The sequence below is a fragment of the Antechinus flavipes genome, chromosome 4, assembly GCF_016432865.1.
Source record: "Antechinus flavipes isolate AdamAnt ecotype Samford, QLD, Australia chromosome 4, AdamAnt_v2, whole genome shotgun sequence".
In the NCBI taxonomy this organism is placed as follows: domain Eukaryota; kingdom Metazoa; phylum Chordata; class Mammalia; order Dasyuromorphia; family Dasyuridae; genus Antechinus; species Antechinus flavipes.
In genome coordinates, this window is record NC_067401.1 from 104912358 (window position 1) to 104931940 (window position 19583).

At 45.5% G+C, this 19583-nt stretch overlaps 1 protein-coding gene and 1 long non-coding RNA gene across 2 annotated transcripts in view; one reads left to right on the plus strand and one right to left on the minus strand.

The window, feature by feature from the left end:
* Positions 1 to 5516: 5516 nt before the first annotated feature.
* On the minus strand, positions 5517 to 19338 carry CASQ1 (calsequestrin 1). The gene is made up of 11 exons (XM_051993677.1): positions 18796 to 19338; positions 14768 to 14852; positions 13849 to 13949; positions 13544 to 13655; positions 12531 to 12604; positions 12202 to 12332; positions 10021 to 10066; positions 9532 to 9586; positions 9209 to 9309; positions 6601 to 6675; positions 5517 to 6138 (listed from the first exon to the last, which is right to left on the minus strand). The coding sequence occupies exons 1-11, from the start codon at positions 19045 to 19047 to the stop codon at positions 5977 to 5979; spliced, it is 1194 nt and encodes a 397-aa protein (XP_051849637.1). The 5' UTR covers positions 19048 to 19338; the 3' UTR covers positions 5517 to 5976.
* The window catches only part of LOC127559711 (uncharacterized), an 88179-nt gene continuing 86600 nt past the window's right edge, over positions 18005 to 19583 (plus strand). Inside the window, exon 1 of the long non-coding RNA XR_007953191.1 lies at positions 18005 to 18091. This is a non-coding gene — a long non-coding RNA (uncharacterized LOC127559711). The remainder of the gene's footprint in view (positions 18092 to 19583) is intronic.

The window sequence follows — 19583 nt, forward strand, 5'->3', positions numbered from 1 at the left end:
TCTTGCCTTTCAATGGGCGGGGGAGGGGTAGAGGAGAGAGAAAAAAAATCTAGAACTGAAAATAAAACTGAATGGGAAAAAAAGCAGGGTCTGGGGTCTGAGCCAGCAGTAAGCCAATATAGGCCAATAGCTTGCAAAACAACAATTAGTTTAGGAGTACTATTATGTTGCTGAAAGAATGAAGTCCTAGGGATGAGTCTGGCCCTGCCAAAGTCCTGGGCTAATGATTCTCACTTCCCCCCAAAACTCTCGGGGGTTTCCTGGCTACCCTAAACCAAAAAGACCGAAATGAAAAAGGAATAAGGAAGTGGCTGTCCTCCCATTGACACTGACTACCACCACTCCTCTTCTTTGGGTTTCCTCTTCTCATTTCCCTACAATATTTGTTTTCCTCAAGGAAGAGGGAGGCACTTAAAGGATGTCTCCAGACTCCCTATATCCCCGCCTTGTCTACTTCCATCTGGCTTCAGGTAAATGAGAACCTTGCTCTGGAAGGAATTCCTTCTGTGAGTTCAGGCTGAGATCCAGACCTGGGCTTAAAGGTAGGCAATATAGATCCTTACCAAGAGGATAACACACCACCATTTTTTTTTTTAAGGAATACATACTTTAGGCAGCTAGGTGGCGCAGTGGATAGAGCACTGGGCTTGGAGTCCCGAACACTTCCTGAGTTCAAATTTGAAGTCAGCTACTTAATAGCAGTGTAGTCCTAGGCAAGCCATTTAACCACATTTGCCTCAGTTTCCTTATCTGTAAAATGAGCTGGAGAAGTAAATGGCAAACCACTGCAGTATCTTTGCCAAGAAAAGCCCAAATGAGTCCTAAGAATAAACAATTCAACGACACAGATATTTTAATGCCAGACAATCCCATCTCTACTCCATACTGGTATTTTTTTTTTATGGTATTATCACATATTTCAGGGGACAGTAACAAAACCAGACCACAAAAAGAGGTGTCCTTTTTAGACTTCTCCGAAATCTATACTTAGGTTTTTGCTCTACATGTGTGTCTTCTTTTGTCAATTTGATTTCCTCATGTGTCACTCTTGTGTCTATTAGCTCTTGTCATTACCCCCTTTAACTGGATCATCGACTTAGTAACTTGATCGTGTTGGACAGCTTGGTTCATTAGAAAAAAAACAATGAATTTGGAGATCCTGAAGTACCTCAGTTTGAATATTGGCTCTGCTGCTTACCTGTGTCATCTTGGGCCAGTCACTCTGGGGCTTCCTCACCTGTGAAATAAGGGGGTTAGTTTCTAAAGTCCCTTCCACTTCTGCTTATAATTCTTCTTTCTTTGAATCATGAAACTTTGGCACTATAAATGACTGTAGAAGTCATCTAGTTCAACTCTCTTCTCTTACATAAAAAGGAGGAAACAAAATCTGGTAGCAGAGAAGGAATGTGAATCCATGGACTGATTTCTTGTCCAGTGTTCTTGACTTGCAAGAAGAGTCTTCTTCAAATATGATTAAGATTCATGACTTTTGAGACCTCTTTTGGATCTGAGATTCTCAGACATGATCTATGGTTAGATTGTGAATCCCAGAAACCTCACTTTTTCTAGAATGCCCTTCTAAATTGACCAATAGAATGTAGAAACTTCCTCGGAGTCTTAGACTCAACCAATCTTGATGACACAAGAATTTTTCGTTCTTGTCTCTCCCACACAGTCACCACTCCAGTTATGATAAACAGTAGAAGTGGCTAGGAGTTCATTAAATAGGAGTATTGCTGGATTTCTTTGCCCTGTGCTTTTTTCTTATGTTTATCTCTCTCTCTGCACCCCTCACCACCTTGGATCTGACTCAGCCCATACCCATTTTCACTTCCCCTTCCCACTTGTTATAGAATCCAACAGAAGATTTTTTCACTCCACACCAACCTAGTCCTGACCTCCCTTGCTTTCCTTTAGTAGAATTTAAGTTCCTTGGAGGCTGAGACCATTTCATTTCTATCTTTGTAATCCCAGCATCTTTGAGATGAATGAATGCATACATGAACGAATGAATGAATTTGACATAATTCAAGTAGTGTTTTAGGAGGGACTAAGTGACTTTTGTAAAGGATAAGAGCCAGAAATCATGCCTCTGCATGCCTTGGAGAGACAGTGTATTGTAGTATAAATCACATAAGCCCGGGAATTAGGAAGTATAGGTTCCTCTGTCATTTTTACAAGAACAGACTGTATGATGTTGGGTAAGTGACTTCCTTTATCTGGACCTCAGTTTATTCATCTGTACAAGTAGGAGCTTAGAATAAATAGACTCTAAAGTTTCTCCTATGGCAGCTAGGTGGTGCAGAACTTAAGAGTCAGAAAGATCTAAGTTCAATTTTGGCTTCAGATACTAGCTGTGTTGCCTCAGATTCCTCATCTGTAAAATGAGCAGAAGAAAGAAATAGCAAACCATTTCAATATCTTTGCCAAAAAAAAAAAATCCAAATGGGATCCTGATGAGTCGGACATGACTAAACAATAAAAGGTCCCTTTCAAGTCTAACATTCTATTTATTATCCCATAATTATTTCAACAACCTCCTGGCTGATCTCTCTGCTTCTAGACTCTCTTTCTGCTGGCAACTTAATCTCCCCTAAAACATCACTTTTATCCTGTCAGTTCATTCATTTATTCAGCAAGTGCTATTAAGTAACTATGGGGTGCTTGGAAGTGTCTTAGATTGGTACTGCACAAAAGAAGTTTCAGCCCCTTAGGAAGCTTACATTTTATAGGGAAGAATATGAGAGTAGTTGTAGTAGTACCTCATTGTACTATGAATACTATTGAGAGAGTAGTACAGTGGAAAGAGCCCCAGATTTGGAGTTCTAAGATTAGAGTTAAAATCTTGATTCTGCTGTGTGACCCTGGGCAAGTCACAGTCACTTAACCCCAATTGCCTCAGCCCAAAAAAAAAAAAAAATCTTGATTCTGTCATTCATTAACTATGTGAATTTGGAAAAGTCATTCCCCACTCTTGGGATCTTATTTTCCTTATGAGTAAAATGATGGAACTGGGCTGTTGTTATTTGTGTCTGACTAGGTTTTCTTGGCAAAGATACTGGAATGGGTCTCATTTCCTTCTCCAGTGTGTCCCTATTTTACAAATGGGGAACTCAGGCAAATTAAGTGACTTGTCCAGAGTCACACAACTTGTGTCTGAAACTGGATTTGAACTCAGGTTGTCCTGACTCCAGCAGATAAAGTACTAACTACCCCAGCTCCCTATCTAGAGTTGGACCAGATGTCTAAAGTCCTTTCCAACTCTAAATTTATGATCTTATGTATACCGAGGAGCCATGGCATGCTATAAGTTTAGAAATGTCTAACAGGGGCCACTGAGAATCCCTGTGGGCCACATTCTGAATTAATTTTAAAATGTGATATTATCTATCTTGTATTTTTCTTTATTTTGTTAAATATTTCCTCATTACATTTTATTCTGATTTAATCAGGAATGATGGGGACTGCATGCAGTCTGAAGGCTGCAAGGAGACCTGGCCTCAGAATCAGGAAGACCTCAGTTCAAGTCTCACTTCTGACTCATAGTGGCTATTGATCCATTAAAAGTCATGTAAAGTTCTTATCAGCAAAGGCATCTAAGCCTGTAAATTGCACAGAAGTCAAAATTCCTTTTTTGGGAGCTCTATGTACCAGTGAAATCTCAGTTGAAAGATACAGGTGTCAATACAAAATAATTTGGGGGCTGGAAAAAAGAGCCCTGATAACTTGGGGAGGTCAGTTGTTGGCAGTTTTTAAGAACGCTCAAGAGTTTAACATGAAGAGAAAAGAGCTCATTCTGTGCATAGGAGACAGCCTGGACAAAGAACGATTATTTGCTTTGTACAGGTAACAAGTAGACCAGTTTGCCTGCAACATATAGTGGAACTTCCTTCTGGACAGATAGGTTAAAGTTAGATCATAGAGCTCATATTTGAACTCATGTCTTTTTGACCAAAGTCCAGAGCTCTATCCACTGTGCCTTCTTGAACAGAGCAACAACATGCTCAGACCTATGATTTAATGTCAGTGTGATAACTACTAGAAAAGATTGGATGCAGGGAAACCTATTAGAAGTGGTGCTACAGTGTAGGTGAGAAGTGACAAGAACCTGGTGGAGAGAAGGGGATTTCTCTGCTTACAAGTTCATGTCCAAACTCTTTAGGCTGTCATTCTAAGGCCATGCATAATATGGAATCCACCCTGCCTCTACAGTTCCATCTGCTGCTAAGATTCTCTGCTCTAGTAATCCTGTTCTTCTCTGACAACTGACAACCCAACCTTCTGCTTAATTTCATGTTGTTTTTAGCCCCTATATAGAACATCTTCCATCATCAAGGTCCAATACCATCTCTTCCATGAAACCTTCTGGTACTATTTCCTACTCTTTTTCTTCTTACAGATCAAAATAATTAGAGCTAGAAGGGACCTTTAGGATCATGTTGTTTATTTTGAGCAAACTGAGGCCCACAGAAGTCAGATAACAGCACTTAGGCATATGCAGGAAGGAGAATTTGGGATTTGAATTCAGGATTGTTGGTACTCAAGTTGGCTCAGTATACTACAACACCTTACTGGATTTGCCGAGATTAAATCAGTTGAGCTAGCAGACCACAATTGGCACTTAATTAATTTACACATAGAGTATCCCTGAATTGGAAGGATTTCTGGGCCATCTAGCTCAACCCATATGTGAAAAGTAATTCTCCCCTCCTTCCCCCTAGCATCCTGAGTAAGTCATCATCTAGCTTTTGCTTAAAGACCATCAGTGATGGGAAATCTACCACCCCCACATCTTGGGATGTTTTTTATTGTGAATATTTTCTTTACATTGAATCTAAATTTGACTGCAAACTTTATTCCTTGCTCCTAGTTGTTTCCTTTGGGGTCAGGAAGAACAAATCTATTCCTGCCCATGACAGTTTTTCAAATATTTTCTGCTCTAGAATGAACACTTCCAATTTCTTCAATACTACTTTCCTATTTCATGGATATATTAATCTGGAATGCCTTTAATTGTGAATATTTTCTTTATGTTGAATCTAAATTTGACTGCAAATTTCATTCCTTGCTCCTAAATCTTTCCTTGGGGGCCAGAAAAAAACCTGCTCCTCCCCATGACAAATATTTTCTTTTCTAGGATGAACACTCCCAGTTCCTCCAAACTTCCTTCCTATTTTATGGATTCAACCTTTTAGTTTGTGCTGGTTTTCCTCTTTGACATGTGAGCTTTGCTATCCCAATGAGATTTTAAGCCCCTCAGCATTGGTACAATGTCTCTTATATCCCTTTTCCTCATCCCATCTCTCATCCTGCTTCCCCCTCCCCAACTCTGTGCCCAATCCAGTGCTAAGTCTTTATGAATATTTAAATGGAACAGGTAATCAATCAAGGCATGATGATGATTAGGTGGCTGATACGCCACCCTCATCATATTTCTCCCCAGTTTCTGGAACTGAATACCTGCCCCATGCCCCTGCCTCTGGCTCCACCCCCCACCAGGGGATGAGACATCAACAGACACTGCCCCAGATCCCTTTATTGAGACTTCTAATTTGACCCAAATAAATTAACAGGAAGCGGCTGAGATGTGGCCCCAAACCTAGCACCGCACTCCCCCTCCCTAGGCAGGGAACAGGGCATAGTCAGAGGAAAACAGGATGAGAGATGAACAAGGAGAGAATTTGAGGAGAGAATTGGGGGGAACACAGGGAGGGGGATCAAGAGAAGAATGCAAGGAAAGACCATAGAGAGAATCAGGAAAGGGAGAGATAGGGTTAGATATGGAGGTCAGAAAGGAAGGAAAATTGGAAGGCAAGTAGCTCCTTTCCTCAGTGTAATCCCTGAGGGGAATTAAAGCCTAGACAATATGAGGCTGTTCGAGAAGAGTCCCTGGCAGGGCCTGCTTGGTATCCCAGATGAAGGGGCTCAGTAGGAGGGCCCGAGCAGGAAGGGGCTGAGGAGTGGTCACCGTGACACTTAATCATCATCATCATCATCGTCATCATCGTCATCGTCATCATCATCGTCGTCATCTTCAGTGTTGATTTCACCCTCCAGCACATCTTCCAGCCAGTCCTCCAACTCATCAGCTGAAGGCAGGTCCTCCTCATCATCCATCTCCATCCAAACACTGTCAGCCTGCCCCATGGGATGGTGCAGGATGGTGGAGAGAAGAGAGCAAAAAACCCAAAAAAACCCAAAAACTAAGCTCTGTTTCCACTCACCTGTCCTGTCCCTCCACCTTTCTGTCCTATTCGGCTACCTGCTGGTCCACCCATCCCTCTTTCCTACCCACCCACCTGCCAGCAATTCAATAAATTGCCTGACAACATAGTGTTGTTGTCAGGCAATGGGAATTTAGAGCCAAAAAAAAAAAAATGCATTAGTGGACAAATGCTAGACATACGCAAATTACTATTATATGCGATAGAATGTGGTGGGACAGTGGAAGACTAGTACAGGGCTAGGAGAAATTTGAGGGCAGTAAGATGCTCATCTCTGTTCTGGGTTGGGCTAAACCCCTGGAAAGGGGAGAAGCTAGGGAGCAGGGGTTAGGAGCTGAGAAAGTGGGAGAGAAGTGGGAAGTGGGAGGGTACTTACATCTGTCACATTGACAACTCCAATCTGTGGGGCTGATAGATCGATGTCAAATGTCTTCTCCCAGTATGGGACAAGCTGCCCGGAGAAAATAGGACAAGTAGGTCAAATCTGACAGAGGGCCAGGGATAGGGAAGAGATCATATTGAGGCTCGGTGGCAGTAAATAAAGCACTCTGGGCCTGAATTCGGGAAGACATCTCCCTGAGTTAAAATCTGATTCTAGATGCTGGCTGGATGACCCTGGGCCTCAGTTTCCTCATCTGTCAAATAAGCTGGAGAAGAAAATGGCAAACTCCTCTAGTATCTTTGCCAGGAAAACCCCAAATGGAGCCATGAAGAGTCAGACATGACTGAACAACATATAGAAGTAATATTATTTGGTGGACAGAGCCAGAAACCAGGAGAGCTGATTTCTAGTACTGTCTACCCTGAACTTCGGTCTCAGCTTATCTGGAAAATGAGTGGGTTGGTTCCAATTCTGACATCCTATAGTATTAAAATTCTAAATCTAAATGTGTGTCCAGGCATAATGCAAGCCAAACTGCCCATATTTCAGTAAGGATGGAGGTGGGGAGAAGGAAATCAGAATCCTAGTTATAGAAGAAGTGGACTAGTTCTAGAGCTCGGTGATGGCCCTGGGACCAATAAAAGATGGGAGGGAATACACAAAAGATGGACTTGGGGTCAGCAGAGTACCTTGAGACCTGCTTGTTTGGAGTTGTTCTCTCATAAAACGGTACTGTGAGCACATGTTAGCATGTCTGCAGGGAAGAAAGGGTAACTGTCTCTCTGTAAGTGTTAGAGTCTCAAAAGCTCAGGCTGCTGAGTAAAGCAGGTCACTTCTGCTTTCTTCCCCTCTCATTCTTCAGGAGAAAGGGAATGGAACCTCTCCTTTATGCAGAGACCTATTTGCCTGGGGGCTGCTGCTGGTGTGTGTGTGTGTGTGTGTGTGTGTGTGTGTGTGTGTGTGTGTGTGTGTGAGAGAGAGAGAGAGAGAGAGAGAGAGAGAGAGAGAGAGAAAGAGACAGACACACAGAGAGAGGTAGAGACAAAGAGAGACAGAGACAGAGAGAGATAGAGATATGGAAACAAAGAGACACACACAAAGTGAGAGACAGAGAGGGACAGAGAGACAAAGGGACAGAGACACAGAGAGAGGTAGAAACAAAGAGAGACAGAGACAGAGAGAGATAGAGATATGGAAACAAAGAGACACACACAAAGTGAGAGACAGAGAGGGACAGAGAGACAAAGGGACAGAGACAAAAAGAGACACACAGAAACAGAGAGCCAGGAAGAGAGAGAGACAGAGAGACAGAGAGAGACAGAGACAGAGAGAGATAGAGATACGGAGACAAAGAGACACACACAAAGTGAGAGACAGAGAGGGACAGAGAGACAAAGGGACAGAGACAGAAAGAGACCCACAGAAACAGAGAGCCAGGAAGAGAGAGAGACAGACAGACAGACAGAGACAGAGAGAGACAGACAGACAGAGACAGAGAGAGACAGAGAGAGATAGAGAGACAGAGACAGAGAGACTTACAGACAGACAGGAAGACACACACACACACACACAGAGAAAGACAGAAGACAGACAAAGAGAAAAAGAGTGAGAGAGAGTCTGTGAAGACTATTCTCATGAAAAAGTCCTGAGAGTTGGGATGCTGGGAGTTTTCCCTTCAGGAAAGTTCTCCTTCAGAGCATTTAACTGAGATACTACTAGCCCTAAGATGCTGCTCTGCATTCCCTTAGCTGTCTCCTTATCCCTTCACAATCATTTCTTTGAGTATTCTGAGGACACAGCTCTCAAGGGTCCCTGGATTTGGGAGTAAGAGTAGTAACATTAATAATGACACTCATCTGCTTATTATCACATCTCTATAGTTCTTTTAAGGAGAAGCTACATGATGCAGTGGAGAAAACACTGGGCCTGCAGTTAGAAGTTTCAATCTTCCAGGCAGTATGAGTAAGTCACTTAACTCTTATTTGCCTCAATTCCTCATCTGTAAATTGGAGACCTCCTGGAGAACAAAATGGCCAACTACTCCAGCATCTTTCCCAAGAATACCCCAGGACAATGTCTCCAGAGTCACATAGAGTCAGACACGACTGAACAATAATTCCCTAAGGTTTACAAATCACTCTCTGCACACACACTCCCATTGTGAAGCAGGTTAGGACAAACCCTATTTATATTTTACAGAGGGGAGAACTGGAGTTCAGAGAAGGAGGCTACTTCTTCACAATCCTATTACTAAAAAGCGTAAGAGGAGGGGAGACCTACACCAGTCTGGACTAAAGGAGAACCTCTAGCCTGAGACATCCAGAGAGAAGTGCTTTCTTCCGTCTTCATAAACAAGTCCTTTCTGTTACTAGTTTCAGTTATTTGCCTTTTCCCTCCTCTTCTGAGAGGAGACAGAGCTGCCCTTTCTCTTCTCTTCCTTAGGAGAGGGACCTCATTCTCTCACGGGGTAGGGGTCGGAGTGGGAGGGAATCTGCTCAAGCTATCCCTCCTCTGCCCGCTTGGTCTTTCTAAGCTCCACCAGTCAGTCCAGTTCCCCCACTCAGAGGTATTGCTGTGACTGCGCTGGGGGTTACCCTCTTACCAAGGGGAAGTCATCAGGGTCGATCCAGATAATGCTGAGATCAGGGTTTTCTGTGTTGTCCTGGGCCACAGATTTGAGGGTCTCTAAGAACTCATAGCCATCTAGGGGCAAAAAGGGAAGCCAAGTCAGGGAGGGGTAAGAAATGAATAAGATAAAAGGGAGGAATAAACTTTTTTCCCCATTCCAGGAAGCCATTCCCCTTGTGGATTCCCCATATGTTTCTCTCCTGCTACTTCCAGAAGAGCCCTATAATGCTACTAGCTCTCCCACCTCCCACCTCCAACAGGTCACCTTCATGACCTCTTCACTCCAGCTCTCCTTACCAGGGTCATCCTCCTCTGCAAAGGCCACTATGTGGATGCCATCTAGGTCATCTTCCTAGAGAATGAGAAAAGCCAGGGACGGGTTCTAGCTATTTTCCCTGAAGTTGGGATGCCCACAGGAGGCTTTAGGTTTCCCCTGGGATTCTATGCATTTTTTGCAGGGCATAGACTCCTGGACTTGGGGGCAAGTCTCTTAACAATTTTCCCAAAGTCCCCACTTCTATTCCTTTTCTTTAAAATAATATCAACAGATCCAAAAGTTTCTGAATAAACTCTGGGTGCCCAGTCTCTGCCCCTGCCTTCCGGTCACTGCAACATGAATCTGATTTTTAACATAAATGCCTCTTTCTTTGTCTTTGGGGCCACAGAGAACAGCTGGACAGGATATTTCTAAGGTATAAGTCTAGCTGTATCTCCCTTTTTTCCCCCCTGACCAAACCCCTCCATAAGCCTGATTTACAGGCCCTGCCTGGGCTTTCAGGGACTCACCCAGGTCTCGTACATGCTTTCAGGTTTCAGCTTCCTCAGGGTCGACCTGGGAAAGATATAGGAAGACTCAGTGAGAAAAGCTGCCCCTCCAAGGGGTCATTCTCCAGGTCTGAGTCAGACCCAGGGCACAGAGATACTTCATAGCTTAGATCAAGAGTCATCCCTCCAAGTAGGAGGCTCAGATCATCGTACATCTGTGGGGGAGGGAAGCTGGCAGGTTACAGGCAAAAGTTTGAATATTGGTCCTGCCACTTTGCTCAAAGTCACAGCTTTGAATGCTTTGGAAAATCCAATCTGAACCTTTGTTAAACTCCGATTGTATGCAATCAGTTCATCAATAAACATCAGTTAAGCACCTACTGTGTGCCAGGCATTGTGTTAAGCACTGGGAATATGAAGGCAAAAGACAATTCCAGATCTCAAGTAGTTCAGTGTGGACATGTTGTCTTTACAAGCCAAGGCAAGACAAAAAAAATAACAAAACAACCCCCAGCCGCTGGCCTTTGGGATCTCACATTCTACTGGTGTAAGTATAACGGTCTTCATATACATGACAGTTTTTGAACACTTAAAAAATATAAGACTGTTTCGTGGTAAGGGACCTGTATGTGCCAAAATGTTTGTAGCAGCCCTGTTTGTAGTGGCTAGAAACTGGAAAATGAATGGATGCCCATCAGTTGGAGAATGGCTGGGTAAATTGTGGTATATGAATGTTATGGAATATTATTGCTCTGTAAGGAATGACCAGCAGGATGAATACAGAGAGGCTTGGAGAGACCTACATGGACTGATGCTAAGTGAAATGAGCAGAACCAGGAGATCATTATACACTTCGACAACGATATTGTATGAGGATGTATTCTGATGGAGGTGGATTTCTATGACAAAGAGACCTAACTGAGTTTCAATAGATAAATGATGGACAGAAACAGCTACACCCAAAGAAGGAATACTGGGAAATGAATGTGAATTATTTGATTTTTGATTTTCTTCCCGAGTTATTTTTACCTTCTGAATCCAATTCTCCCTGTGCAGCGGGAGAACTGTTCGGTTCTGCAAATATGTATTGTATCTAGGATATACTGCAACATATTTAACATATATAGGACTGCTTGCCATCTTGGGGGGGGGGGAGGAGGGAGGGAGGGGAAAAAACGAAACATAAGTGATTGCAAGGGATAATGCTGTGTAAAAATTATCCTGGCATGGATTCTGTCAATACAAAGTTATTATTAAATAAAATAAAATTTAAAAAAAAAAAAGAGAACAGAGCTTGGATCAATGGATAGAAATTACAGGATTTCTACCGAATAAAAGGAAAATTTTCCTAATGATAAAAAAAAAAAAAGACTGTTTCGTGGTAGTAGCATGTGAGGTCAGCCTTGTAGGAATAGGGAGTTCTTAATAGATGAAAGTGAATTTGAAGGGAGAACACGTTGAAACCCCAGAGGGGAGGGATACAGCCTTTGCAAAGACACAGAACAGGACAGAGTGGCTGGACTGAAGAGTCCGGGAGAATGATAGGATTGATGATCTCTAAATTCCTTTCCAAGTCTCAGCAACCTATAGGCTGAAGGACATGAGGTGGGGGTGGGAAGCAAGAGTGAAGTTTGGGAATCGAGACATTATGTGACCAGCATGAAAATCCTCTCCATCCTCGTCAACAAGCGTTTACTGAATGTCTATTCTATGTAGAACCCCTTGGCTAGTATTGAAATGCAGAACCCTATGCAAGCAAACTGAATCAATAATTTAGGAGACAATGGCCTCAGATTGTCAACAACTGAAAGGTTGTCTTTATGTGTGAATCCATCCCTTGTCATCTGGCACCACTGAGGTGAGGGTATGGTGGACAGTGATCTTCCACCTCCTCTTCCCCTTTTTTCCTTTATTTCCGTCCTCCTCTTTTTCTTCTTCCTTTTCCTCCCCCTCCTCTTTTTCTTTTTCCTATCCCCTTATTCCTCCTGTCCCTTTTCCCTTCCTTTCCTCTCCTCTTCCCCCTCCTACTTTTCTTCTTCCCCATCCCCTTTTTCCTCCTGTCCCTCCCCTTTCTTTCCTCTCCTTCCTGCTCCTCTTCTTTCCCCCTCCTCCCCACTCCTTCTCTTCTTTTTCCAGCGTGAAACTGATGCGGGAAAGCTTTCTTTCTAGATTCCCCCAAAGTGAGGACAAGAGTCACCCCACCTCTTGTGCTCCTCCACAAAGCTGACAATCTCCTCCTCACTGTTGGGCTTGTCTGGGATGGTCACTGGTTCATCCATGAAGGCCTCATAGAAATCAATTTCATTCATCTTCAGGGTCAGCTTCTTAGCCACCTTTGGGAAGGAGAAAGATGAGGGTGGGGACACAGAACAGCGAGGATCTGGGGAGCCCGGAGAGTCTCAGCAGAGTTGAGGAAAGTGATTCATTTGGTGGAAGAGTAGAGAGATACTCCATTAACCCTGGGGGAATATCAGGCCCTGAGAGTAGCAAAGGACTTAACAAGAGGCAATGGAGGAAGTTGAAAAGGTTACCTTGCTGTCAAATGTGGCAAAGAAGGGGATGTAGGGATGAAACTCTTCAGCTGCATCCTCATAGGCCTTGTAATCTGAGGTGAGGGAGGAACAGTCAGTTCTATATCTTTATATAAATCTTTATAGAAGCCTGCATGCCACTTCCATCCCCAATCCCCAAACATTTCTTAATTAAATCAAAGCTGGGGAGATGAGAAATCCAACCTGTTCCCCCCCAACACCCCATTTTGTCCTTTAGAGTCTACTTGTTATTAGAAGGCTTTTTCCCAGTCTGTCCCCCCCCCACTCTGCCATTTTGTCCTTTAGAGTTTACTTGTTATTAGAAGGCTTTTTCCCAGTCTGTACCCCCTACCCCACTCCGCCATTTTGTCCTTTAGAGTCTACTTGTTGCAGAAGGCTTTTTCCCAGTCTGTCCCCCCCCCCACTCTGCCATTTTGTCCTTTAGAGTACACACTTGTTACAGAAGTTTTTTTTGTGGGGGGGCGATGGGGGGGCGACGTGATTAGAGAGCTTTGAGGAGCTTTAGAATAGAGGGGGAAGGGAACCTAAGATTGACAAGAGTGATGCTACTTGGACAAAGCGATGGACAAAGCCTGGGTAAAACCTTAGACCAGTGGTCCTCCAACTTTTGTTCTCAATATCTTGATCCTATTAAAAATAGTCTAAGATCTGCCCAAAGAGTTTTTGTTTATGTGGTTTACAGTTATAGATATTGATTACATTAAAAATTAAGGCTAATTGTGAATTTGTAGACTCTCTGAAAGGGAGATTCCCAGGATGCTCTGGACCAGACTTTGCGGACCAATGCCAGACTGAGAAGCAGAGTAGCAAAGAGAAAACCCTCCATGTTGTGAGGAAATTGGGTAGGAGGAGGGTCACAGCTGAAGTCTTAGGTAGCTGAGGGGCATCAGGAAGGGGTGGGAGCAGCGGACTTAATAGGAGACTGAGGAGAGAGGGAGATGGGGGCTCTAGAAACAGTGGGGGCTGGGGCAGGGGAAGAGGAGGCTACCCACGTTCTGAGTCCTCATTCTTGAAGTAGCCGATAAGTTTGATCTCGTCCTCAATGTTCTCAAATGCTTGCAGCTCCCGCTCGCCTTCAATTAGCTCCACGGGATCCTCCAGGACCTGGGGAGGAGAGGAGGGTGAGTTCTCAAGCTGGGTCTGGGGCAGAGGGGATGGAGAGAGGCGGGAGGGGGGAAGAACAGAGAGGAGGGTGGGCCAAGGGCAGGAAGGGGAAGGGGAGAGCTTGGAGAGGGTGGGAGGGGGTTACTGAAGAAAGTAAAGGGGGAGAACAGGAGGGATCCAAGGTCTTTCTCACATCAAGTAGAAACTCGACCAGGGTATCTGCAGATAACTCGCCATCGTACTCTATGACCTCGTCCCCTTTAAACACGTACACACTGTCTTCCTCGGTCAAACCTGGGAAATAAGCGAGAAGTGAGTCTTGACCTTGACGCCCCCAGACCCAGTCCCTGGGATCCCGCCCCCCTGGCCAGGTGCAGCGCCCGCTCTTGCCACCCACTCGGAGCAGCTTTCCCCGGGACCATCCCCCCAGTTTTGGGTGGCGGGGGTTTGTTGGCACAGAGTGGTTTCCCGGGAGGGTGGCGAGGGTCATTCTCTGCCCTTTCTCCTTCTTCTAGAACAAGGGGCACCCGTCCCCTTAGCTCTTCCTCTCCCTCTCCCAGCCCTCCCTGGCCAAGGCTCAAGTGCCCGGCTCCCCAGAGCACTTCAGTTATGGTCCTCCTGCCACCAGGTGGCCTTGTAAAGGCTGCAATGCCTCCTGGTGGCCAAGGTCTGGAAGGTCTTCCAGTGCATCTCTCCCCAAGGAGATTGGGGTGGGGTGGAGGAGGGGCGGGTGGTGGGGGATGGGAAGAAACTGGTCTTTACTGCCCCCCTTCCCTTCCTCTCATTTTCTCATCTAAATTCCAGGGATGAGGACTCAGATTGCCGCTACTCCATCAGTGGCAACTGATGCTACATTTATGAAGGTAGAAGGAATACTGTTGCCTTTCCCCATCTCTACAAATTTTTGGGTCTGGGCTGAAGGTTCCTTAGGGCTCCAACCACCACCTTCAGACCCTTGCGGAGAAACATCAGATGAACTCACTTGTCTCCTCAACAATTCCCACCTCCAACAAGCTAAAACTGATGACATCATAGCCCACTCCAGGCCCACCGCTTCCCCACCACCAGCACATTCTCCCAGGCCCCCTCTACGGCCCACCCTGCCCCCTTACCCAGTTTTTTGGCCACGGCTGCATCTTTCTCGGAGTCCACAAGTCCGAATCCAACTCCCTTATCTTCCAGGACTTGGGCTGCTAACTGGGGAAGGTATTAGAGTTAGAGCTCAGGCTCTCTAGGTCAAGTCCCCCTGAAGTGTCAGGAACAGTGGGGCTTAGAAATCAAAATGTTAGAACGGGGTCCTACAGACCGCTTTGTAATAGGGTCGTCGCTCTACTATAGCACAGGATCTCAGAGGACGTTTCTTTCACTCTTTTTATGCTACAGATGAGGAAACAGGCTCTGGGAGATTACGTGACCCAAAGTCACAATGGAAATCACAGTTTGGAGAGTACCAGCCTTCTTTCCACTGCACCCCCTTTCCTTCCAGTGCTTTCCTTTTTATAAAGAACTCCGAGATCCGTAGAAATGAGATATTCAGAATATAGATTTCAGAGTTGAAAGAGACCTCAGAGACCACCTGTTCTGTTTCAAACCTGAACAAAAATCTCATCTACAGACAAATTATCCAGCCGTCTTTTGGGGGATTTTAGTATAAGTGGTACAATGGGGTAGACTGCCAGACCTGGAGACAGAATTCAAATCTGACTTTAGATACTTCCTAGCTGTATGGCTGTGGGCAAATCACTTCATCTCTGTTTTCCTCAGTTTCCTCAACTATAAAAAGAGGATAATCTTCGAACATATTTTGAGGTTGTGAGGAGGGTCAAATAAGATATTTTTTTGAATCCTTTGCAAATCTTAAAGCACTATGTAAATGACAGCTATTATTTTTTTGTTCTTATTACTTCCTAAGTCATTCGATTTCACTCTAGACAGTGCTAATGATTAGCTTTCACTCACTGAGCCTAGTTTTGTCCTCTTTAAGTTAAGTAGAACAAGTCTAGTCCTTCTTCCCTATTAAAGCCTTTCAAATATTTTAATAACAAAGGCTAGCATTTATGTAAAGTTTCCAAATATCCTCTCTTGTTGGTTATAAACAACCATTATCCCCATTTTGCAGGTGGAAAAGTAAGGCCCAGAGAGATCAAGGGCTTTGTCCCTGGTTCCATAATTCATACATACAGGAATCTACCCTTTCTATTATTCCCCACTGCCTCCCAACAGCCCTGAGAGACAGGCACTAGAGGTATCATTATCCCCATTTTACAGATTAAATTCAGAGAGGTTAAATGATTGCCCAGTAGTAAATGTCAGAGGAGGGTTTCAAAGCCATATTTTCAAGCCTAACATTTACTACCATGTTAAAAAAAAACCTTTCTGAAGTCACCTATCAGGTCCACCTTAAGTTAGAGATTTCTCGGGCTAAAACCTGTCCAGTTTTTTCACCACCATAGTTGGCTCTTTCTGGATTGTACTTCAGCTCAAAAATGTCTTTTCTCCAGCTTGCTTGTCTAGAGAGAGCCCCATTCTCAAAGACTGCTGGGGAGTTAATGATGGAGTCAGGAGTCTTAGATTCTTAGACTGGAAAGAACCTGAGAGGGCTATCTAGTCCAGCTATAGCCTAAGGTGTGAAGCTCCAGGTCTTCCGTCTCCTGAGCCGGCCCCAGTCCGGGATCATTAGATCTTCACTTTCTCTGCCTCTCTGATAATGAGGAATACCACGGCCCACTCCCAGCTTCGTGGCCCCTTTCCACCGAGCAGTTGTAGACTGAGGAGTCTGACAGCAGGGCAGAGAGGGGCCGCCCTCCTTCTTCTAGGGGCTGAACTTCATCTTCACGTTGTCAGAAGGGAGGCCCTCCTTCTTCTCCTTAGGATTCATTTCTGTGAGCGTAGCCTGCGGGAGTGCTACTTTCCTATTGGCTGTTTGGAGGTGGGGATAAGGACAGGGAGGAGGGGCAATGGAATCTTGCAGAATTAGGACAGAGAGAGACACCCCCACCCAAAGCTTCCTCACCCCAGGAGTGAGGGAATAATGTGTCTCCTGACAGCTTTACAGAGTCTCTTTCTGTTTCCTTACATGCTAAAGGCCCTCCCCTCCACCCCCACTCCCACCCCCTAACTCTTCCATGGCCAAGAATGTTAAATGCTGAGGGCTTGAAAGACTTGAAACTGTGTATTAAGAAAGAACCAGGTTTCAGGGCCCGACAGAATGGGACTAATGGATTAAATTGCATTTCTAGCTCCATTTCTAGCCCTCATTTTGAAGTAACTGAGGCAGAGAAGTATGCAATTTGACTCTAAGTGGAACAGCCAGAGCCCAAACTTAAATCTTTTCACTTCCAATCCAAGGACCTTTCCCCTATGCCGTATTACCTCTGGGAGAAGATTTCAAGAATGCTGTCCAGTCAGCAGAGATAGCTAGCCCTTGGATGTGTAACCTAGTGGCTTCCCTTATCTGAGATTCATTCTTCTCTTATTCCCAGCCTCTCCTCACAGCCCATGGCTGGGTGAGGGCTAGACAGGAATGTACAGAGATGGAGAAGACTGGGTCTAAAAGGGAAGGGGGGAAGAGGAGGGAGAAGGAGGATTTCTGGGCTGGGAAGCTCTAGATGAGTCTTGACTAAGGATCTTTCAATCCAGAAGAGATACAGCACCACAGCTAGGGACCACCCTTCATGGCCGTGGGCTTCCTCCTCTTCCTCCCACCCTCACCCTCTCATCAAACAAGTGAAATCCTCTTCCCTCAAAACCTAAACCCCAGGATAAACTCTCTGTTCTGTGAGAGCAGCCACCAATCCCCCAGCCCTAAATCAGATTGTTCTTAGCCCTGTTTCCTGTGCCCTGCCCCTCTTCCCTACTTCAATCTCTCCTCCAGGCTTACTACCAGAACTCCTAAGGGACAGAGAATGAGGGAATTGGCAGGTGGGTGGCCCTGGTATTCCGGGCACTTGGGATAAAAATACCCAGCTTGTTAATCAGATAGCAGAGCCCAACCCTCTTGCTGGGGAGGAGGGGAAGCAAGGAGAAGCTATGGGGAAGGAAAAGGGGGGTCCTTGCTCTCTCTCTGGTCCTACTCTTGACTCCCCTTGGGGAGTCTGAGGCATTAAAGAGCCAGGGAGAAGAAATCCAGTTTTCTTGGCTCCTAAAAAAATCACTGACCCTTACAATTCTATCTTTTCTTTTTACTTTCTTTTAGAGATTTTCCCTTCAACTTCAGGATCCCTCCATCTCACTCTCCCCAGCCCACCCTACCCTGACCACCCCTGTCAGTTTCCTCAGGCATGACCTAAGCCTGAGGTAATAATATGGTGCTGAGAGGTATGTAACACATCAGGAAGAGGCAAAAATCTCTAAGTTGGAAAGCCCAGCATGATCCTGCAGAGGCTTGTGGAGAAAAAGAAGGAGGCAAGGAATGAATGACTTCAACGACAAGCCAGGTAACAGGCAAATACTTTTCGTGATTTTGTCTTTCACTGGGCGGTTTAACTCCTGGCCCAGCTGGAGAGATTAGGAGGTCAATGGGCTTCTGGGGACAGAGTGAATAAATAGTAGGGCATTCTGGACCCCAGAGAGACTAAAGCCACAGTTGACCCCACCCCCTTCTCTTAGCCCCACCCCTCCAACAGCCTTAAATTCTCCAAACTCCAATCACATCCTTCGTCTCTAACCAGCTAAAATTGAGGAATGTTAGAATTAAAGGGCATTTTAGAGATTATCTAGTCCATCTCCTTCATTTTATAGATGAGAAACCCAAGACTTAAAAAGTTGGACTGTTATGTTTAGATTCACAGTTTAGAAAGTGGAAGACTTGCAACCTGAATCCGTGTCTTCTCCAATGTTCTGTCTGAGCTCATAGCAAATAGGCTCTCATTCCCCAAAATACTGGCTGTGAGGGTCCCCCGGTGACAGAGGTGAAATCCCTGCCTCTTGCCTCTATCTGATCAGACAAGGATCCAAAGGCTACCATCCCTGCTTGTTGCCCATTTTATGCCCAGAAAGGCAGAATAGGGTCCTGGTGCCTGCCAGGGTGGCGGCTTTTGAAGAGAACGGTTTCTAGGAGACTCAGTTTTTCCCTCCCTCCTTCCTTCGGTCCCTCCCTCCTTCCCCTTTTCCATCCTTCCTCTCACCCACCCTCCCTCACCTCCAGGATTAGCTCTTCCATCTCAAATTGTCTCTGGGAAGCCTTGTCATCTTCAGGGGGCTCATGGTAGAGCAGGGCAAGCACCTCATACTTTTTGAGTATATTCTTGTAGTTCTTGGCATTGACGTTGACCACTCGATCCACACCATCATACTCTGGGAAGTCCAGTCCTTCCTCACCCTGTGTCCCTGGCAGGGGTGCCCCCAGCAGAAGCACCAGCAATGGCAACCACAGCCATGGCACGGTCCCCATCCTGCTGCTTCTCTACCGGCTCCCTTCCGGGGGGAGACTGGAAGTGGCTTCTTGGTCCGATGAGAGATGGATGGGAATGGAAGGGAGAGCCCTGGACCCTGAGTCAGGGAGCACTAGGGGGAGGGGGAGGCCCAGAGCAGTGGGCAGGGGGTACGGTCTGGTCCTGGGGACACTGCTGACAGAGCCTAGAGGAAAATGGGCAGGAGGAGGAGTAGCAAGCTGGGGGCGGGGAAGGAACTGGAGCTGCCCCTGAAATGTGCACCCCCTCCCCCTCCTCCAGCCCCTATCCTGTCTCTGGTCCCCTCCACCAGCCTTGTCTGGTCTAAATATGTCTCTGTGGCTGACGAGAGGGGCAGGGCCCGGGCCCTCCCTGCCAGGCCAAGAAGACTCCATGGGGGGCCTGAAGCCTCCTGCCCAGGCTCCCAGTGCCTCCCCCCACCAATGTCCAGGGCTCCTCAGCCTGTGATCCCAAGTTGGCCTGAGTGCTCATCGCCATATTAAGAAAGGAAAGGGGAGATATGCCCAGGCTAAAAATA